Source organism: Anarhichas minor, unplaced genomic scaffold (assembly GCF_050575085.1).
Source record: "Anarhichas minor isolate MPS153535 unplaced genomic scaffold, ASM5057508v1 ptg000043l, whole genome shotgun sequence".
In the NCBI taxonomy this organism is placed as follows: Eukaryota; Metazoa; Chordata; class Actinopteri; order Perciformes; family Anarhichadidae; genus Anarhichas; species Anarhichas minor.
Window position 1 is genome coordinate 6182335 of NW_027466489.1, and position 23784 is coordinate 6206118.

At 39.6% G+C, this 23784-nt stretch overlaps 1 protein-coding gene across 5 annotated transcripts in view; it reads right to left on the bottom strand.

Moving 5' to 3' along the window:
• Positions 1 to 23784, bottom strand: part of atp2b2 (ATPase plasma membrane Ca2+ transporting 2) — a 79073-nt gene that overhangs the window by 37906 nt on the left and 17383 nt on the right. For all 5 annotated transcript variants that reach the window (XM_076110560.1, XM_076110559.1, XM_076110558.1 and 2 more), the window contains exons 3-6: positions 6017 to 6217; positions 2369 to 2626; positions 1579 to 1704; positions 37 to 162 (exon numbers count right to left, since the gene is read on the bottom strand). In XM_076110560.1, coding sequence (XP_075966675.1) covers positions 37 to 162; positions 1579 to 1704; positions 2369 to 2626; positions 6017 to 6217 — 711 coding nt within the window. The remainder of the gene's footprint in view (positions 1 to 36; positions 163 to 1578; positions 1705 to 2368; positions 2627 to 6016; positions 6218 to 23784) is intronic.

A 23784-nucleotide genomic window follows, 5' to 3' on the forward strand; every position in this document is an offset into this window, starting at 1 on the left:
ATACAGATTATTTCATGATATAATGATCTTTCTTACCTTTCTTTTCTTTCTTCTCCTCTTCCTCCGTGCCGGCCCCCAGCAGGGTGAAGATGATTCCAGTCTGAGAGTTGACACCAACAGCAGTCACCACCATGCGCCCTGACCCCTCCATCACGTGGGTGCCTGGTAAGAACGCAGCAGGGTGTTAAAAGGTATCACATTAGATACATTTTTTGTGTTTGCTAAAAAAAATAGTGATATTCTTTGCATTCCTGCCATGATCGTGTGCATTTCCTCACGTTACAGTTAAAAAAAATAGAGATTAAAATTAATGAATTGAGCTGTTTGGTGACCTGTTGCTAAAAACAAAAGTGTCTACGCTCATCTTCTCTACGTACAATGGTGAAATTACACCAAATGGCGATTCTTAATTCCCTATTTGGGCTTTTTTTCCTTGAATCGTTTTTGTACAGAATGAAAGTGTAAAAGTATTCACTGGCTAACAGAGTGTTTAAACATCATTACATCCGAACGTTAGTGCTTTATTCTCATTCACTCTTTTATGGTAAATCCAAGGTGCTGCATTAGAAAGCCAAACGCAGTAAAAATGTGTCACTGTGCAAATATGTGCAGACTGCACTACACTTTTGTGCACAGTATACACACGCAGAACATTATTAACCTTTGGGAGGGTAAGTAGATGTGGGTGAATATGAAGCTAGCTAATTAACAGAAGACCGCGAAAAGGCCCACAGCTAATTATCCACAGGAAGAAAAAATACTAAGACGTGAGATCAGATTAACCCACGTTTCTGTTCTTCAAGCTGCACATTCTCGTGTCTCTGCTGTAGCAAACCAAAAAAGAGGGAAAGAAAAATAAGTGTTTTCCATGCTGTCACCAGTTTCTTCTGCGTTGATATTTAGATTATAATTAACCACCTTTTGTCTCCTGTTCAAGGTAGTAAAACAATAACTATATTTGGTTTTCTCAATATATAACAAAAGAGCCGGGCAGACCAAACATAATCCCAATAAGTAATGGCAGGAGAAACCTCAATATATAAACAATTTTCTTAGGTTTTATCATTGGCGATAAACATTAGGTTGCCTCTGAAGTAATTGTAAAAAGTCCTTATTATTACACAAACTTTACTATTTCTGCTTCAGTAATAAAATGAAATAAAAAAGAAATAAAAAGAAATAAAAGGTTATGACACTATAGGCTAGTAGGTGTAACAAAGCAACCCACTCTTTTTTTTCTCATGTTGAGTTCTGGTGCAGGATGAGATATTTGCACCAGCCCACTGTGTAAAAAAAGCTAAAAATGTAACTGTGGGCTTGTTTGAGAGATTCATTAATTACAAAATGCTCTCGATTTTGTAAATAAATGAATATACATTTAAGATATAAAGAAATGCAAAATGATCAATCCAAGTTGCTAACTTTGAACTTAGCAGTAAGCGAAATAGAGCAGAAGACCATAACATGTGAATTATAGTCCTCAGTCTCAAAGACCCTTTCTCCTTCACAGAACAACATTGCATTCAGAAGCCATGACAGTGATATGCAGCTCCACTCATCCATTGACTGGTAACATACCAGACAACAGCATGGGGTCCTTGTCTACACACTTCTTGACGTGGTCGGACTCGCCGGTCAGTGATGACTCATCAATCTGCAGGTCGTTGCCCTGGATCAACACTCCATCAGCGGGAAGCAGATCACCTGCAATTACGATGGTAGAGTTGCTATCTGCAGTGGATTTATTTACATTGATATTGCCTTACACAATCAAAAAGTTCCGATAACTCCAAAGATTCATTAGAGTTGGGTTTGAGCTGATATGAGACGGGATAGACTGTGACCACTGTAGTATATTCCTGGTAGAAGATGTCTTTGAGAGAGGAGGTGTGCATCTCTCTGTGTACTGTCTGTCTGTAGCTAATTCATTTCTCCACATTACGATACTGTTGCTTAAAGATATTTAATTGCTTAAGGTGGACTTCATCATTTTAATCCCCCTCTGGAAACGAGGTCAAAGTCTATTTTCAGCCACTAAACCATGAAAATTGCTTTCCACAGAACAACGGACGAGTCAATTAAGGAAGTCAGCGGGCACGTCCAACAACATTAAAGTTATCTAAATGTTTTGGAAAGTTCAGTCAATTTTAGTTAACTCAACAATGTTTCAATTAATTAAAGTCATAGTTGAAACAAAAAAAATTGATGATACAAAAGGTTTATAGGAAGGGCAAACTGGTTAGATGGTAAATATGTCAAATAACAATCAACAGTATAAGTAGATTATAAACAGATTTAGCATTTAGCATACTTAGTGTGTTAGAGCAAAACTCTAACACACACAGTTGGACAATCTCCTCCCACCTACCGTATTTGATCTGTGCGATATCCCCTACCACTATGTCCGACACCGGCAGCTGTATGACCTGGCTACCGCGGACCACCTGGAATTTCTGCTCCTGCTCGATGCGGCTTTGCAGCCCACGGAACTGCTTCTCCTTCGACCAGTCGTTGAAGGCCGTCACCAGCACCACACACACTACAGACAACAGGATAGCTGCGCCCTCGATCCAGCCGGCATCCGCCTCGCCATCGTCCTCTACCCCACTTCCTGCCGCTCCACAAGCTAGAGTTCGGTAACAAGAAAGGAAGAGGAAAGTTGTCTAGATGTCATACATTTGCAAGCACACGGTGTTTTCTTATAGACTTTAAGTATTCTGTCGACACACACTTACACACCGGATATCAACTCACAATTTTCATACACAGATATATATGCTTGAATATGTTAAGAATATCAACACTTCGTAATAACAGATACACAAAGGGATGTAATAACACCTCACACTGGGAGGAGTGTATGCAATTTGTCTGCCTATGTACAACGTATATAATATAAACAACAACTCTAAAAACAAAATAAAATCAAACTGGAAGAACCAAATAATTGTGTACCTCATACCTACTCCTTTTCAGACATGTAATATATATTCATTTAGTTATTTTGAATTTGCTATATATGTTTACTGTTCATTTTATGGTTGTTTTCTTATTATTTGTGACATGTTCAAATTAAAATCTATCTATTCCATCGATCTCTATCTCTCTATCGAATGCCCTGATGTCCACTGGCTGTGAACTGACAGATCGGGGTGTACTTGGAAATGAAACAAGGCCTATTCACAGTCCTCCTCATGCTGCTTCATGTAATACTCTGGGAGCCATTGTGCCCTACACTTCTGGCTAGCTGACTTCAAAAGCCCCCAGTGGAGTGATTTGATTTGGACTACAAAACAATTGCAGCTCACAAGGGAACTAGAGCAGACCCAAAATTATAGACATTATAAATGCAGGGTCCGATTTAACCAAAAACTAGACTCAATTTGAAGCAATTTGGACCTATTGTTGCATTGTTGGTTCCAATCAATAGGATGTTGATGTAGTGGATTTATTGCATACACTCCCAGAACATACCCTCCTGTATGTGTATAACTACCAGTACCAATGCACACATACTGTATGTGCTCATATATCATGTAGGTTTTGGCAAAAAGAGAGACATATTAAAGACATATAATGATTGTATTTTTATCTAAAAATTCTTAAAATCTAATATAATGTCCTATGTTGTGTTCCCTGTATGTATTTAATTGTTGTTTCTTCAGTCTTCATGTTTTGTCATGGAAAACAAGGGAAAGCTTAGTATTTATAGATCCAGAACGGATCCATCTCCTAAAAGATTGTGCAACAGTATATTCGGACTGGCACGGGTGTGACAAGTGACGCCATTTTACTATCTTCCCAAAAATAGGTCATAAAGCCTCTTACTAAGAGGCAAAGATTTCATGAAGAACAAATGAAAGAACCAAATACTAGTAAATTAGTACAGTATATATTTCTTAACAATGTAATTGGATGAGTTCAGACTGTCCTGCTTTGTCACTGGAGTGCATTGACAGAAATAAATTGAATGTAGTAGCTGTCCATGGTTCTGATTGCACCGCTCTTGTCTCTTTCATACAAAGACACACGAACATGCAGCACATTTGTAGCTGTCCATGGTGCTGATGAAGTACCAAAATCGTGCAATACCCAAACCCAAAGCATAAAATATAACGACTATTATATATACTATATATAATACTATGATTGAGAAGCTTTGATTGAGAGTTGTGGGTGAGATGCAAATGAATAATGTCATATAGTGAGATATAGCTTCAAAGGCACTTTAACAAACCACGTTGGTATATATGTCTACTTACGGTATTTTCTCACTATTTTTCTGGTTTTAGTTTTGTTTCACGTCATGTGTTTGATACAGCCAGGCTGTTTCATATGTAAATGAGAATTAAGTCATCTCACCACTTCTATTTCTGGACCGTTGAGCTGTTTTTTAAACCTATTAATAAACAAAACAGTAAACCAGCAGTGCGTCATATGCACTTGTGAAAACATACATGTTTATGATATTTGCTTTTCACATATATCAGTATATACATTTGACTACATAACTGTCATTTTATGGGTTTCTGACTGATATTTTTATTCTAAGTGTAGTTTAAATTTTTTTGTTGAATATTTACAATTATAGTCATTATCCTTAATGATTTAATTTCCTTTCAGGTTTACCTTCGAAAGGCCCAAAGACAGTATAGTCAGCTGTAAATATCTTGCCGTACTACACACCTATGTCACAACTCTTTATATCTAAATTTGAGGGATCATTGCCAGAAATGTTTGATTAGGCAATGTAACATATTTGTGTAAAAAAAGAGTTACTAAAAACTCTGCACTTCAAAACGTCCTTACATCCCTATGGCCTTATGTCCGTCTCTCTTCATTTGGTGTTTTTCTGAATTGGCTGGTTCAAAGTGGTTTACATTCATAACTTTGAGAACCGCTCTGCTATTCATCGCTCTATCTGTTCATATCCGCAAGAGTTCATGGGCTGATTTAGATTCATATATATTCATATCATTCAAATCTGAGAAGAGACTTGCATATTGGCACCATTTTTGCCGCAAGTTAAAGAGAAGCTTGGTTATGTATCTGCAGATGGACGCAGTTATTAGCATAATGACTCCTCTGGCCATTCTCTGCTTTATTTGGAGAGCTCACGCAATGCAGCTGAAAAGACACAAAAAAAAGATGCCGATGAAATAAGATCAATTTACAGTTAAGCAATAATTTTACAACTTCGGTATTTGGCTAACTAACTAAATCATTCATTTACTCACTCATTAAGTCTCTCTTAATCTTACCAACCAACTGAAAGATTAATTAACTCAGAAATGATTTGACCTTGGTAACCTTTTCGTCTTTCTCTGGTATTTCTACTTTCATAAGACTTTTTAAACCCCTTAAAGTGATGACCTGTCCCTTTAGCAGGGTAACTGAATTCCATTACTGTGATAATGCCGGGAGCAATGACTGATGTTGCTGACTCAGCACCTCGTTATGGTCTCTGTCTTCGTCTCCTCTTTCACGGCTCACAGGGCTGATGTATGGGCACTTGGGGCTTAAGGTTATTTCTCTGCTCAACACTTCATTAACCTTACCGGTACCTTTCATACGCACATTTAACACGTTCATAACGTGCACGCACACACACACACAAATTACCCCTGTGCTCGATGAGTCGCTTGATCTCTTCAGGCAGGTCGCAAACAAAGTGTGACCTGCCTGACCAATTAAAAAGTGTGTCCATACAGTACATGTAGGTGTAAGTGTGTCAGCGAGTGCCAGTAATGGCAGAGGAAGTGATGTCAGTGTGCCAATGCAATTATAGCTCTTTGCTGTCCTCTGCAATAGTGGAGATACTTGTGAGATAACTATTGTAGTGTGTGTGTGTGTGTGTGTGTGTGTGTGTGTGTGTGTGTGTGTGTGTGTGTAGGTGTGTGTGTGTGTGTGTGTGTGTGTGTGTGTGTGTGTGTGTTTGTGTCTGTCTCAAGACTTCAAAACAAAGGACAAGAGAGAATTTCAAAGGAAGTGGTGTCACCAGATCTGCTTCACTCACACTCTCCGTTGCTCTCTCCGGGGGGGTGGTAGAAAGAGAGTCCCAGGGAGATCAGGGCAGCGATCTCCAGGATGATGAGGGTGACGTCCTGCAGGGCCTCCCATACCAGCTGCAGGAAGGTTTTTGGCGTCTTTGGAGGTATCAGGTTTTTACCAAATATTTCTTTTCTCTTGTCCAGGTCAGTTTGGGCACCTGGGAAACCTAAAAGTGTAAGACACGGAAAGACAAGGAGACATTTTGAGAAATGTCAGCTTTGTAATGGATCATATTTTCCTTACTTTCTTTTTCTTTTTGCTCTTTGTCTTCTCTCGTTTCACTCTTACACTGCACACAAACCATCTCTCTAATTACCAGTTTGAGTCATGGTGGGCCACGGTTCTGCATTCCTTATATAATTCTGCTAAGAGACGAGGGCCTTGTGCTTTGACCTCATCCACCTCCCCATACACCATAAACTGCTGTGTATAAATATCTTTGGCTCTTTTATCTGAAGAACTTCATACTGGCTTGAGGGACAATTTACTTTTAGAATACTGTCCAGAGAATTATTCTCACGCAGCAGCTAAAACAATGCGGTGAAAGAGTTTGTTGCAACAGATGTAGTGCTTTGGCAAGAGCAACGGTTAAACTTCGTAATCCAAAAAGCATTAACATAAATGAGTATAGCCTTTTGTGTGCAATTGTTCTTTTTTTCTATTTAAAAAAAAAAGATGCATTATTAGTTTGGTATAGTTTTCCATGTGGATGTTTTAGAATCATATAACAATATTATATTATAACAATAATAATAGTGTTGTGCATGTGCTGCATACTATTCAACATAATGTCAAATATGGCCCTCATTTAGGGTTGAGTCTGTGGTTGTATGTATCTTTTATCAGCCTTGCCGAAACATTTGTTCTTCATTTTAAGTAATTGTAATGTATACAATCTGATGTATGACAGGTGCAAAATAAGGTTGATTATTGCTGATGTGTTTAAACATTTAGTCTGTAAAATGTCAGAAAAAATAAATGCATTTCACAATAACCAAGGGTCTGAGGAGACTGTCTTGTGATCGACAGTCCAAAACCCATTTCTGCTTGGTAAATTACTCGATTACAAAAAACTAATTGTACTTTGGTTGATTTGATATATATTTTTTTTTTTGTAATTTTATATTTCTTTGGACAGTAGCTTTGACTACAAAGTATACATCAGCATAAGGGCAGTATTCAATATATAACATCCACAGTTTTTCCAAATTGGGTAACTTTGTACAATTTGAGAGAGTGTACACATAAAGAAAGAAAAACATCAGCCAGGGGGGGACTTGAGAGAGAATGGGATAAAGGTCGATGAGGTTTCCTAAACTAAAGCAACGTTACAGTGTAATTTATTCATTATTTCCACAAACTCTGTTCGTAATGGTTTTACATATCTCACCCACTTGTCCCAGAGTTGAATAAACACACGTCTCTGAAGGCGCAGGGAAAAAGTGATCCTTTCCATAACATAGATGTAATTTATTATATCTATCCCCTCCTGCATCGTGGGGGGCTCAGGAAGCAGCCAGCGCCTTGTGAGCGCTTTTTTACAAGCTGTTATTAAAATGCCAAACATATATTCATCTGGACGCCCTGCTTGAAAATCTAATTTTCCTAAGAATAAAGTGGAAAATTGCAGGAGAAGGTCAGTGTTAAGTATGGTTTTTAATGTTGATTTGATGTATTTTATCTGCATTGCAATGTCACGTAATGGGTCTTAAAATAGAGTATAACCTGCCCAAACTATTGTACTCTATATTAATACATGTTAACATATTAAATCATATTTATCACAGCTACAATATGAATCTGCATCAGTTGTGTGTAAGAAACTACTGTGAACTTTAATCGATATCTACATCAAACCTTCACAAAGCTTTATAATTAGCATCAAGTGTACTATACCAGGCAAATGTATGCTCTGTATCTTCAGCTAAAATGATTCATATCGGATTTCTATTAAGCTACATTATAGGTTTCTATCTGGCTGCCTTTCGGTGTAGCACCATTATCTGGTTGCTGAGCGCACACACAGTGTGTATTCACTGTCTCTGTGTCTCCCTCACAACCAAAGACATTACCACAGCATTATGGCATGCTTGGTGCGTCACTGGGTCTCCCAGGAGTGGCCCTGGATTGCATCTGATACTATCTCTGCTGCATGACACTGTTTCACATGTGAATGCAGACGACCATGGAATGAGTTATTAACACCTGTGGTGAATAGCTGATGATCCATTTGCATCCGATGTCGGAGAAAGAGGAACAAAGAAAAACAGAACGGCAAAGTTGTCGTGTGAAAAAGCAAATGTTTAGATACTGCAAAAAATAAATTAGAGAAATTGGAGAAACTAGATCCATTTAGCTCCTTTAAAAAAAGAAAGGTGGAACAACAGGGAAGGAGGAGAGGACAGAAGGAGGGCAAGCTGAAAAGAGAACGATTCCCAGCTCCTACATATAGGAGAATGCCCTGGTTACAAATAGATCAGTCTATAAATAGCCTCATTATCCATTCTCTTTTAATTGTCTCTCTAAGAGGAACCTAGCATGCTCTCCCATTGATCTCCACAGCACCCTGCCTCACATCACACAAACATGTGTGTCTATGCATGTGTGTGCGTGTGCGTGTGTGTGTGGGTCTGTGAGTCGTGACTGCCTGCACGTGCTTTGGGTGTGTGTAAGAAGGCTGGCTTAGCATGCCGGCACTATCGCACAGTAAAACTAGAGCTCATATATAATCAGGCTTTAGCCGGTTCCAGTTGGTTGGATACACAGACACACTAATATGCACGCCCAAGCACAGATGCACATATCTTTACTATCCACATTGTGTGGAACCCCCCTTTATCTTTGTTGGTCAGGTGCACATCAAACGTGACATTCACTCATATTTCTACCCAATACCGCAATCACAGAATTTAAAAAAACAACAAATACATATGCGTATCCTCCTACACTACATTTCTAGAATCTGTCCAGAGGCAGGGAAGTTAGTTATAGCATGTAAATGCACCATTCTGCATAAAAGCAGCAATAATTTAATAAAATACAACAAAATGCATACTCTCAGCTATTTCTGTCATGTGATGGGTACCTCTATTGTATGTATGAGATTATTCATTGGTTGAGCATGACAGCAAACCTTGTTAAATGTTTCAACTCCTTTTAAACGCCCTTGAGATGTGAGCTATGCTGTAATCAATCTCTTGAATCATTAAAAAGTCATTGCTTCCTGGAAAACCCTCTGCTACATTATCATTCCTTCCTGGATAGCGGATTGCAATGCTGCTTAAGATTCATTTGCCAGATTATAAAATATTGTCGGCTAAATACTGTCAGCCCACCTAACTGCTCTGGCAGTGGATTTTGAGGAGGCAGTGAGAGGGCAGAACAACTGTAGCGATGCACAGATGAGTCACAACAATCTCACAGAGGATTAAGGGTGATTGCAAAGGAGTCTTACAGTCCATCACCAAGTGAAGCCTGAACAGACTATATACCAAATGTACAGATGGGAGTAAGGGATAAGGGACTCCTGGTGCTGTCTAATGGCTGGCTAATTTATTTATCAAAGCTCCTCGTGATTGTTCTAATCGAGATTCAAACGATGAAAGCTTTTTGGAAAGGAAATTTGAGTCCACCTTATGACAATGGGATGAGAGATGATGCACTATAGACTATAGACGTTAGATTGACTTCCATTTTAGATCGGCAGCTTACGGATTTAAGACAAAGTGTGGGCATGCTGGAGACACAGCAGATTAAGTAAAAGCCATTTAGTGTACCAGAAATGCAAACTGCAGTCTAATCTTATTAATGAATTTGGTTGCGCGTCATCAAATCACTCAGTATCAGTCACCGTGCACTGAATACCAGCTAATTAAGCAGGCATGCTTAATAATAAACCACATGTGGCTATACTTGGCTGTGGTCATTAGATGGCTACAGTTAGAATTTTCAATGCCAATAAGAAAACTTGTGATCATGGTATTCATCATGAAAAGGACTGTGCCTCAAATAATCAGTATGGGCTTCTTTGGGGGTCTGGGTTCAGGGCCAAAAAAAAGTCTGTGACTCTGTAATGACTAATTAGCCTCTCTAATCTTAGATCATTTTAGAAACCTGACCATGAAGTTTTGCATATGGACAACACTAATGTAATGAAAATAAGACTTGAGCTTCAACTTAGGACTATTTTCTCCACTTTTCTTATTCATCATATATTGTGTGGTCTATAAAAAGTTTAAAAAAAGGGTTTGTTTTGTGGGTTCAGCAACCCAAAAACCTAAAGATATTTAGGTAAAATATGACACTATAAACAGAGAAAAGCAGTAAATGTTTACCTTGAGAAGTTAGAACCAGCAAATATTTGGGATTTTTTTCTTACTATATGACTGAACTGATTAGCATAACTGCTGTCAATTAACTTCCTTTCAACTGACAAATAGTTCGATTAGATTACAGAATTATTGTTATTTACAAGCATAATTTACGGTCTTTAAATCTTGATGAGGATGAAACCTTGAACTTCTCTCCTCTTCTTCACTGTTCTTACTCCATAATGTATGGCTGGTAATGCGCTGATCCCTCAAACACAGCAGGCTCTGAGATTCAAATCTGCTTTGACAAATGATACCTTCCTAACAATAGACAAGACCGGGACATTAACAAAAAGAAGGACAAAATATATATACCATTATATCTGCAGGGGAGGAAATGGGATTTTTCATTTCAGTCAGAGTGAACATGATGGCATATTTTAACAGTTGGCCCTTTTTTTTGTCAGTGGCTGAAAATAGATCTCCATGGAAACACTATGCATCCCACTCGATGAGTGGAAATACCCGCGACTCTGAACCTTGGAGAAATTGTGAATATGTAAGAAAGTGTGTGTGTGTGTGTGTGTGTGTGTGTGTGTGTGTGTGTGTGTGTTCAAGAGCATGCATGCACGTGTATGTGTGTGCACAGGTGCGTGTGTTTTTTCAAAGAAAAGACTAACGAATTAAATGAAGTGATGACCTCCAAATGTCCTCGTAACATGTGAACGTCTCAGTGGAGCAGCACATGACATAGATATAAATATAAAATATAAATCTTGAGAATAATAGCGTGAACAACAATGTCTGAGCAGAATCTGTCGTCATGATGATGAACGTCATCATCATGACGCAAAAACACGGTGCTGTTTTTCTGCAGCGAAGAGATGGCTTCAACATGTGTTCTCAGCTTTCACCATTTTAAAAAGAGAGAGGGGGAATGAAGAGGGAAGAGAGCGGTTGAAGTATGACTCAGAGAGGACAAGAGAGTGAGAAAGAGAGAGAATAAGAGGAGGCTGGATGTAGAGTAACCCTATGAATAATAACCCATCAGCTGCTAAAAGGTGGATCATTATCGTGCTCTTATTAGAAGATGGAGTGATGGAGTGATGGAGAAATGTGTCAGTGTCCTTGAAAATGACCTCCATAATAATAATACCATTGTATGCCGTACAGAAAGGTTTGTTACCATGCATACAAAGGCATGATATAGTAGAAACAGCTTCTTAAGGATGACATTAAACAAATAATGCAGTATGTTATGTGTAAATGATATAGATAGGAGGAGGGAGATGGAAGAGGAGTGTAAAAATATTCAAACAGTAATAAGAAAATGCACAAAAAGAAAACAAAAAGGAAATAAACCAAAAACATGTGTATGCTTTTTGGGTCGTGCTACGAAGGCGGTGGGCTTGTGTCGGTCATGTAGAACAAGATGTAAGGCAGCATTATCATCGCGGTGCTAGTTAAGGGGAGGAAAGAACTGGATGCTTTCTCATTAGCCGTCTTGTTGTCCTTGTTTTAGCTTCATGACACATGTGCACCTTCCTGTACATTAGTTCCCGGCACTCGACGTAAGTACAGCAAGACATTTTCGAAAACCAGAGTTAAAAATGCTTAAAAATAAACATGTGTACAGTGCTGTTAAATGGTTGGTTGACTAACAATGTTAAACAAATATTTACTTAAAGTTCAGTTTCCAAGGTTTCCATTTTCCACAGAATATATACTTCCAAGGCTTCTTATAAAAAGAAATACATCCTAACCAACTAGAGAGCAAAGATAATGTGAGAGGATTCATCACACCTGAGACGGAGATAGAAGTATGTAAAATAAAAAATAAAAAAAGAATCTTGTAGACTGCAAACCCATGATTCCCGTGAGGGGGGGGGCACATCCAGCAGCATAGCCGGTCCACCCACTATTAAATAAGGACGTAATTAAAGACAGGAAGTCCTTTTCCTCACTTAAACATGGTTGGGCTGGATGTTTAGGGGGGATTGATGTTTGTGCAGCATTTATAACAGCAGTAAATTGGTGTCTCAGGAAGGGTTTCTCTTTTTTTCAGCACCATCATATTTGGTGCTAGGGTTATGTTTTAAGATTGGTCTCTTTGCTCAGCTTACAATGTGTTTTTGCGTGCTCTCAGTCTCTGTAATCTCTATCAGTACAAGAGGCCACGGCAGGAGGCAGGCTCTCTGTGTGAGGACGGGTTGACGTGACTTGTCTTCAGTGCAGGGCAAACAGGCGAGCAGATATGCTGTACTGTATGTAAACAAACACGTTCTCTCATTTCATGAAAAGTCCCAGGGTCACACTAACACACACAGATCTATCGTCCAGTCCCCTACAGACAACCCCATCTGGAAGGCAATGGACTGGAAAGTGACATTGAGCAATTTCTGACACCATGTCTTTCCCATCACAAGTGTACTGTGTGTGTGTGTGTGTGTGCGTGTTCATATGTGTGTGTGACACCATACTGCAACCTATCATGGTATGTTCAGTCTCCTGTACTGTGCCACACCTGAGAAAAACAAACTGCAGGAGCAGGATCAGTGACAGATCTTCATGTCCATCGGGTAACAGAGCTCAGAGGAGCTCTGGTCACAGCTGCTGCTTTTGGTGGATGATTACTTAAAGGAATAATCAATATTTTGGGCAAAACGCATTTTGGCCTTGTGGTTTACATCTGCAAAGATTATTATGCTTGATTTTGACAATGCTACAAGCTGACCCCTCAAACACGTTTTGGCTTTGGTATTTATTATAGGTTTTTCATTATTAAGACAAAGAAGCCACTGCGTCTAAACATGTAAATTGTGCTTTCTATAAAAAGGCTCAAATACCAGCGCAGTTTTCAACGGTCTCCCATCAACCTAAATTAAATGTAATTTGCGATGCTGAAAATAAAATATGCACTTGTGTGTGTTAGTGTGTGTGTGTGTATTTGTGTGAGTCTGTGGGGGCAGCTGTATAAGTGGGTGAGTTTTGCTGTCACGCACTGTGCTCTATGTGTCTGACTAATGCAAGAGATGGTGGAGTGGAGTGAGAGAACACAGCTCACAGCTCTCTTTCTCACACACACATACACACACACACATACACACCACAGGATAACTGATTATTACTTAGTATTCCTACTTCATAGTGTATATGGGCATAAATGTTGGAGGGGGTTTTATACAGAGAGAGCTAGATGATTATGTATAAATCTTCAAGACATAAATCTAAATAAATCTAACGTGAGACACAGAATAGTAAAATGTGGTAAAACAAATAGCTTTCTAAGGAAGAACAAAACTGTGTCAGAGTTGAGTTAACGCTGTGCTTGTACCATAAACAAAAAGGTTGTTTAGTCTGCTGTGTGGAACCGAAGTCATAGACAATGATGGGAGTTAAAAGCACCGACAGTACAGAGGTACTTCTTCAACCTACTGCAAGAGATCAAAGTGAAAAACTGTGGAACAAATATGAGTCTCTTTCTGAATGTATTAGTCCTTTAATGTATCGGTCTCATACACTGTAATGTTAGCTGGCCCGGCTGCCCTAGATGTGGACACAAAACTAATGAGACATCTGTTTACAGCCTCTGTGTGTGTGTGTGTGTGTGTGTGTGTGTGTGTGTGTGTGTGTGTGTGTGTGTGTGTGTGTGTGTGGCAGTGACAGAGATAGTAGTTGCCCTTATAACTTAGTTATAAGGGCAAAGTGTCACGGGGTCAGTAACTTCATCCAGTAATTCCAGACTGTTCAACCATTCATTCAGTCAATCAATCTACCCATACATCTCTCCATTCGTCCGTCCACCTGTTCCCCATCACTGTCTTTCAATCATCTATCCATCTATGTTCAGTTAATTGTCAATTCCTGTTTTGTTTTTACAGCCAAATTTCTTATTTGTTTTATAATACATACATTTTATAAGAATGTCTTTTTCTTCTTTTCTCTGTGTATCTGTACATACTTCTGTCCATGTGCAACTGCAACACCTGCATTTCCTCTCTGGGGATAGATAAAGGCTTTTTCTTTATCCGTTGATGAAATGTCATTGGTGTTTAATTCTTATTTACCTTTATATAAACAGTGATACATAATAAAGACCTGTTGCCATCCAGTAGCCTCCTTTTTTTCATCTGCCTGTCTAACACTTTCTCATTTACACATTCAAGCATAGACGGGAGAAACACACCTCTGCTCTACTCTTCTCATGTGTGCCTGAGTTAGTATATTCATATAGAGACTGTTGTATGCATCACTACAGGTGCTTCAATACTACTAAAGATTTGGATCATATAATTACTGCACATTCCCCTTTACTGAATCCGAAACACAAGTCAGTGGTTCATTTTAAACAATTCCCCAACAAACTAGGTAGGCGGTTTTGATTTTCTATCGTATTGCATTAGAATTTGGAATTAAATTTGAATAATGCTTTTTCAAATAACCCTAACACAGTAATTTTGGTTCTGGGGCTTTAGCCAACCATGCTGATTAGGAGTTGTTGTATTTCCGTACGTAGTGGAAGCACACTCACACAAACAAGCAACCCCCCCTCCCTCACTCCCTCCCTCTGGACTGAAAAGGGAGAGCGCTCAGGCCAAGAGGCTGAAAAGGGAGAGTGACAGTGGTCTATCTGCTGTCTCCCATCTGGGTGTCAGTCTCCGGTTTCGCTCAGGGGCTCAGATAAGATCCGGACACAATAGGGACAGCTATTAAAATTCAAACTACCAGAGAGTGTCATGAAATAGTCATGAGGAGTAAGGGAAATCTACACACGCGTGTGTGCCCCTTATTGTCTGTCTGCTTGGAACTGCGGGTCAAATACAATGCCAGGGGCACGGCAAGAGAGGTGCCGATTATTGTGTGGGGATAATGCCAAATAGATGTAATATAAACTACTACTACATTATTAACTGTAATAACTCGGCATTATTCAAAATCATTTGGGAAACATATTTGTACATCACTATGAAATGTATTTTTAATGGGTTAAATCACACAGCACACTGCAATTGCAATAGGAGTTTATAAACTCTAACACTGTTGGGAAATTACAGTGGAGAGTTGAAAGAGTATTGATCTCAGCTTGTGCTGTGCAGTAGCACTTTGATTGAACTGTAATGTGACTGAGTCCATGAAACCTCATGCTGCACAAATGGATGCATCTCCTTTAATATTCCTGACCTGAGTACCATGTACTTACACGGTAGTCAACACAATCGATTTTTCCACACGCCACTAATGTAAGAACTGTCAGGGTCATATGTCTGTACTGAAAAGACATTAAAATACTACTACTACTAGTAGTAATGACTTTTACGGGGAAAAAAAACATTGCTACATTTCTGTATTGTTACTTCTACTAAAGTAAAGGATCTGAATACGTCTTTCACCACTGATGGTTTGATCAAAGGTTACGCAAACAATTCCCCAATGAAGATTCTGTTAAATCTGAAGCTGCTGCACTGTATGTATTCTCTGGATAAAATTGCAATAACTGACTAACACTGTCACAAGAGACAGTAGAAGCTGAAATGATGTGTTTGCACATTAGGCAGTGTCTGATTTTGGTGCTTTGATCCTGATCCGTTGGGTAAGTGCGACTATCTCTGTGGCAGTATCCAATACTTGTAAGACTAAGCAGGCTTAGTTGCTGCTTCCTCTATGCCCATGGGCAAGGAATTGTATTTTAAGGGTTCAGAAAAGGTACAATTCTAAGTCAGACAAAACAAGACAGCTTCTGTGTTCCTGTTCCTGTTTTCTGCTGCTACCGGGACGTTATGGATCATTTTTCCACAGGATGTGTAAACTCAAAGTTGAAAGAAAGCTGCTCTGTGCCTTCAAGCAAGGCAGGGCTGGATCTGGTCCAAGACTGTGTCTGTTTATGTGCCCTTGAGAGAAAAATGCTGTCTGTCTGTGTTGGCAGCCCTGGTACCCCCCTTGTTCTGTCCCACGGCGGGAGAAGAGAGAGCAGAGAGGTCAACTCAGGGAAAGAGCTGACATGGAGAGAAAGGAGCCGGCTATAGCCCCGGACTCTGCATATTCAGCTAAAAGCATCGCCCCGCCTGTCAACTTGCTATCCATACTCCCGGCTTCCAGCAGCCAGTTCAAATCCAGGACATTTCAGAGAACAAGAGCTGAATGTATACAGTATATACGACAATGACCTGGGACAGAGAAGCATTTGGAGATGTCAGTTTCTGGCACTGTATTTTTGAGCAATTCGCGTATCTGCGGACAGACTTTCCAGACAGAGGTGAGCTGGTGGTCTGATGGTAGAATGGGGGGGGGGGGGGGCTTGGAGCAAGACCATACTCCCCCACTTGTACAAGCATCGTACACTGCTAGACATGTACATAAATGTATAGTTTCAGATGAAAAATAAGGATAGAGAATGTTACTACACTTTGAGGAAATATGAAAAGAGCTGACCTGTTATCCGCTAGGACACAACTGAGCCAGAAAGTGTTTTGATCCGGTGGGGAGTCGTAGCAGCTACAGGGATCAGACTCCCGGCACTGGAGTTTGAACTGGCTGAATTCGAGTTGCTACAGAAGCTCGTCTGTACGTGGGGGCTCGTCCTGTTTTTGCATTTAAATTAGGCTCTTGATAGTTGTAAGTTTAAGGATTGTACCAGTTTTTCTGTGATCGTTTTCTTTGTTCAGTGTTAAGGACTCAAGCTGCCTCTTTGACTTCTTTTGTTTTGGTGATTTGTTTTAGAGAGAGCATTGGTTGTCCTTGCTTAGTTTGAACCACTGGTTTGTTGAATGAATATGTTCTTAATAATGTTACGGTAACCATGCCCTAGTCATTTTAATATAACAGACTAAAATACAGTTTAAAAAAAGAGAGCTGTGAAATTGATTTGGAATTATTAAATAAAAGTTGTCTGAAATAAATAAAAGTAGACCTTTAAAAAACAATTTATTTAATGAACTGTGTAATGTATTGCTTCATTTATATATTTCAGGATTTATTTCATAGACATTAACATTAGATCATAGTAAATTAATATCAATGTGAGAATTGTACTTCTTTTACGATACTTTCAAAGTTGACTGAGCATACATGTTGTTTATTCAGCACTGGATTGCTTAACAGTCAGTTTCATATCTGGACTCTATTAAGAAAACCACGTCTAATTTGTTTACATTTTCAGTCATGCCTACTGAGTGCCAATCCGTACACTAGTAGTATTCTACACTCAGACATACTGTATACTGTTGTGAGTCAGCACCAGGCTCTATGGGAGCAGGCCAGTAGAGTCTGGTTTTTGGCATCTGTCCTTTTAATTCAGTCAGGCATCTCTTGGGACAGCTGACTTCACTGCCAGCCATGTCCAGCATCCATGTGTGTGTGTGTGTGTGTGTGTGTGTGTACATGTACTACTGGGATTGTGTGAATGTGGTACTCCTTCTCTAGCTCATCTGATTCTCCTATAACTTCTATAACTGGTATATTTGTCATAAGGGAAATCAATATGGTGTACTGGCTTGAGCTGATATGCTCCACTATTGATTACAAGAGATAGTTTCAAGATATATTGCACATTCAAGGGAAATTTGACAAACAAACATTTGACTTGCTTTAGACTAGGGATGCCTTTCAGTGGACATCTAATAGATATAACTATCGTTTCAGTCAAATACCTTGTTTAATCCCTGACTGGGAAACTAGCCCACAGTGTATTTCTCCAGAGACAGTTATCAAGCCCTCATATAAAAGCCTTAGGATTTGAGAAGTGATTGCACTTCACAAAATGTCCCAGCTGAAATGGTCATTCGCCATGATCATTTTTTAACACACACCTGCTCATCATTTTGTATTTTACTGCATTTAAAAGGAGGTACTTTGTAGTAAGACATGGAAAAAGCTTCATCAGTTGTCACTAACAACTTTATCAATGGTTAATACATAGATCTGTGGCAGAAGATATACTTTAAGCAGAGACACTTATTTTACTTTTGTGTGCGCAACTTGGCAATGCAAAGTGTCTTTTTGGTTGATTAGATCTTAAAGCATCAATAAAACGTTTATTAACCATTAATAAAATCAGGAGTTTTTAAAGAGACATTTATCCGCTGAACCGCTCCTTAACACTTCTGCACATTCCCTTCCCAGTAAATGTTCTTAATATTGCATTAAGCGTACTATTATAGAGTGATTGACCACTGTGCCACAATACTGCTTAGACATTGCCTCAAGGTCACTGCTACTACACTGCAGCAGAACACCTGTGTGAGTAGTGGTGTGTATGTGTGTGTGTGTGTGTGTGTGTGTGTGTGTGTGTGTGTGTGCGTCTACCCATGATATGGTTTTGCTCCCTCACAGAGCAAAATGGCTGTATATCATTTATAATCTTTCCTCTGAAAGCCAGCTCTCTCTCTTCTTCACTGCCTCCTATTTCATTCTCTCTCTTTTTCTACCTCTTCTATCTCTTTTACGGAGTCACTAGGGGCGGGGAGGAGAGGCGAAGGCAGAGAGGAGAGAAGGAGAGGAGGAGAGGAGGAGAGGAGGAGCAGAAGGAGTTGCAGAGCAGAATAAAATGCCCTTAATAAAGAGATGGATGCTCCATGTGAGAGATCCCTTGTGGGATAGAGATTAAATAGACTGCGTCAGAGGGGAACACGCTCGTGGTGCTGCGACTGGGATGGAGGGAGGGAGGAAAAGAAGGGGAGCAAGGAGGAGAGGCGGGATGAGGAACAAACAGACGTGAAGAATGAAGAAGAGGAAAATGAACAACAGGGTTAAGATTAGAAGAGGAGAATGTGCCGAAATGTAGCAGCACACAGACTGAAATGTGGACTTTATTGCAAGGGAGGGATAAAAAAAAGATTAGAAGAAAAACAGGTAGGAGGTGGGTGTGAATGAAGGAACATGAGAAAGAAAGGAGATGAAATGGGAGAGGTGTTTCAACCAGACACTGCAGACACAGAGATGATAGAGAGAGATGGAGAGAAGAAGATAGAGAGATGGAGAGAAGAAGATAGAGAGATGGAGAGAAGAAGATAGAGAGAAGGTGAGAAAAGGTGGATGACAGATGAGTGGGGCAAACAGTTTCATGAGATATGTATAGAATTCTTAAAGGCCTCGTCATGCAGCACAAAACAAAGTGTGTGAGATGTGGGAGAAATAGAGTTCTGCAGGGATGACATAGTTTTGTAGGCCAACCCGGAAGAGACAAAAAAGCAAATGGGATTCTTCCATTTAATTTGGGATTATTAAATAATAATTATAGAAAATAAGCTCTGTAGCAAACAAATTTTTATGATACTCACTTGTTTTGTTCAGCAAGATAATCTTCACGATTGAACAAGGCCATGTGATTTATGAAGTGTCAATACAATCGCCAGAAGAAAGAAGCTAAAAGGTATAAATTGACTACACCACGGTTGCATGACTTCACGTCATAACCACCAAGTTGAATGAGGACTAGTTTTCGGCATGATGCCGTTTTGTTTTTTAGCCACTTGTTAGCAAACGCCTTCTCTAAAACAAGTAAAAGTTTTAAAATTAAAATCTATTAAGCATGTGTTAACCGCAGAACTTACTTAAGGCATCTAACCAAAACCCCATTAAAAAAAACATTGAATTTGACAATAAGGGAACCGGAAGAGCAAAAAGGCTCATTTCCAGGTTGTACGCTATGACAATGCTATACAATGCTATGTATGATACTGGATGGACAATGGTATCTGCAAGAGGAGGTAAGAGAATAATGCAAAAGAATAAAGATAAATATAAAACTGTTACTAATTTTTATACATCTAACCATTATCCCATCTTCTCGCTTTCTCCTGCTACACCTCCATTTTTTTCTTTTTGTTCACCGCCAACCATACACATACTGTACATACTGTCCCTCTCATCTGTGTCCTTGGCATCAACGCAACGTCTCGTATAAATCACTGGTTACAGATCAATATGTTTATACAGTGTTTGAGATACTATGAGGTATGTGTGCGTGTGTGTGTGTGTGTGTAGAGACATTTAGGGTGTGGTGTTGCTGTGTGTATGTGTGCGTGTGTGTGTGTGTGTGTGCGTGCGTGTGTGTGTGTGTGTGTGTAGAGACATTTAGGGTGTGGTGTTGCTGTGTGTATGTGTGTGTGGTATCTAATTACATTCGGATAAACAAGTCAAGTGTTCACCCTCAGCGAAAAAACGGTTAACACAAGAACCATCAACAACCTCCTCACATAAGAAATACCGGCATTGTTCTGACATATCATCCGACCACCATCCTATTCGTCATTTCTCTCTCATGCCACAAACAGCAATGCAGGGGGCCCCCCAAAAATAAACTGTCTTCAATCAACTGATGGTCACCTGCATTTCTGTAAGCCATTTTTTCCTACTTGTCAAAGCCTAGTGTCATCTTAATGACAAAATATTTGTTTCAACAAAGAAAAAACATGTTAATACAATTTTAAAAAATCTAATCGCCATTCTGGTACTATATGTTTTAATAGTTTATGGGACAAAAGGAAGTTTAGAAATGGTGTGCTACTTTTCCAGCACTATTACATTGTTACAAACTCAAGTGAGAGTAGAAGAGAGGGATGATGAAGGTTATAGATGTAGAGCAGGTCTATTAAGGCTACGCTGTACACTGGCCCACTGGGATACCCGCGATCGACCAGCACACCGAAATAGAAATGGGAACAGAGGAGAGAGAGAATGTAGGAGAAGTAAGGTGTGGTGATAGAGAAGAATGGGAGGTAGAGAGACAGAGAGGGCTGAAGGGCAGGTGGAGGGGTTGATGAGGAGGAGGTCTGAAGGGGACAAGAAGGAGAGGGAGGGAGGCAAGATGAGAAGACATCCATAATATCAACTTCCCCATCAGGAGGTGGGAACAAATATTTGATCTATTCCATTTTTAAGTTTTCTTGTAAAGGAATCGTTTGCAAATCTAATACACTTTGGCTTTTTTGGCTACAGTTCGATGAGCAGATCATGAGTCAGTTATCAATAGCACATGTAGCAAATTCAGAATGCTTTGCAGAATGTTTCTATTCGGAGGAAAACATCAAACTGATCAAAAACTGACCCAGAATCTGAAAGTGAACTAAAGTATGCTGCAGAATAAACTTCCTGATTTCTACAAAGTGTAAAATTTCCATCTCATTTGCTGTTAGCAGCGTGAGAGTTCTGGCAGCGTGTTTCGTACCAAAAAGTGCACCATGGGAGTCGTAGTTGACTTTTGTCCGTACATTTTATGTGCACAGACTTAAACCGTAAGACTTTTTTTTCTTCAAAGATCCAGATATTTTCTAACACAGTTGCTCATCTTTTGTACAGATTATTTAACTGTGACAGTTTCATGCCCATCAAAGCCTGAACAAAGCCTGCAATTGTCTCCATAGAAAATTGATGAGACTTTCAGAGCTATGCAGTAACTGAAATAACTCCTCTTAACTTTACAATCTGAAGAAGAGGAGAAAAAAAGGTGGATGGGAGATGAGGTGTTGGTGTAAATATAATTTACCTGGAATGGATAACCATTGCCATTTTAGCCAGGATACAGATTCGCTGTATACATTTCAGGAATACGTTTTTTATATTAGGTTGGAGATCATTACATTTGAAATACAGTTTTGGTGTGATTGAAATACTGGTAAGAATAGGGTATGGACCCAATCAAAAGCTGCTGGTATAAAACTGTCTGGAGGTAGGGGGGAGGGGATGTCGAGGGAGGTAGGTGGTGGAGGTGAAGAGTGTGTATGTGCAGTGGGAGTCAAATCAGTAGAACTGGCGTCCAAGGGGGGATGAAGAGAAGATGGAGGTAGTAAGAAGACTGAAATGGGAAGTGGTGATATTGTAGAGGCAAAGAGATATTAGACATAAAAGTGTGAGGGTGAGGATATGACGTTGGGGTATCTCTGTCCCAGGCTGGTTTTAATATAAGACAATAAAAAATGAACAAATTGCTAAATGTTACTATATTGAATTGTATTGCCTATTCAAAGTTCCTGCTGTATTAATTATAACTTAGTTCTATCTCTCTGCAGCATGCATAAGGAGGCACTTCATTCCATCACCTTGGTGTGTAAAGTCATGATGAGCAACTCTGCAGACAGAGAACTGAAAAAAAAAGAAAGGCCGATCTTTTTGCTGGTTCGTGTTCTGCTTTAGACAATAATACAGTACTATTAATTGTACTGGATACAGTTAAAAAAGTCCCCAAATTGATTGGTATTATATACAATTTAGTGCAAGCTTGTAGTGATGCATGTTTTAAAACATTCACTGCTTCATTTCCAAATTCTTTAAACAAAATTAGCAGTCATATCTGCTTAAAAGCTTACCACTAGTTTTGTGAGGTGGACAGACTCCTCGTATATAAAATGGTTTCTACACTTGTATCTATATCTATTCCTAATTTCCCGCACGGACTCTCCAACTACCCTCCTCACAACATTAAAGAACATTGATGTCCTGAGCACCTCTTCCTCCTCTCAACACTCGAGGAATGTCTCTGCCCTGAGCGCTCTCCTACAATTCCTTGCTCCCTACCCAGGAGGACCCACCGATGTGCGTCAGCTCTCGACAGTCTACGGTACAGAAAATAGTTACACTGGGAGCACCTACCAACCGTCCTTTCCCCTGTCTCAAGAGAAGCTGGTCTGTTTTTGGAAACTAAGCTGCAGCCTGCCTGACATCCCATCTGGCCCCTGAATGACTCAAACCATTCACCCTGCTGGCTGCCTGAGGGAAACGCTAGCTTCTTCACCCCACAGTCACCTACAAGGCAACACACAGGTAACTGCATCCTGAGTGAAGGCAATCACTGTGGGTTTGGAAATTGTCCATCCATTAGGGTCATGAAACCTTTAAAAAATGAATAAACATAATAATGCCTGAAGAAATGTGAAGCTTCCTGAAACATTTAGATTGTTTCCCCCAAACTGTGGCGCTATTCTCTTTCCTTTATAGCTTTATATCATGTGCATAATGTGCATCCTGTGTGCATTTATTGATGCAGTCCTCAATCTTTCACATATTTTCCAACCACTCTGCTTGTAAATGGAGTGATCCCCTTACTCTAACCGTAAGTCATATATAACTTATATTTCTAATCAAATGCATTTTTTGAAAAAAGCTTCTAAAATGACCTCTGCTTTCTTTTCTAACTTGTACAGTTTCATGTACTGTAGCAACAATGTAGCAGAAGCCTGGTGCCAGACGCATCTAAATGCATGCGGTCGAGAGTGCAAACCCTTCACTGGTTGCATTTCTATAGCTACAGAGCCATTATGAATTTATGGTGAATAATGGGCTAGCCATTCATGAACTGTTGGTATCATGTGAAAGGGCTTGCACCGGCTACAGTATGCGTGGCTAGGTCAAGCGTGCTTAAGGCCTCTTACCATCAAACACAGTCCCCTGGGACACGTACACATTACACACAGGACACATGATGACAGCA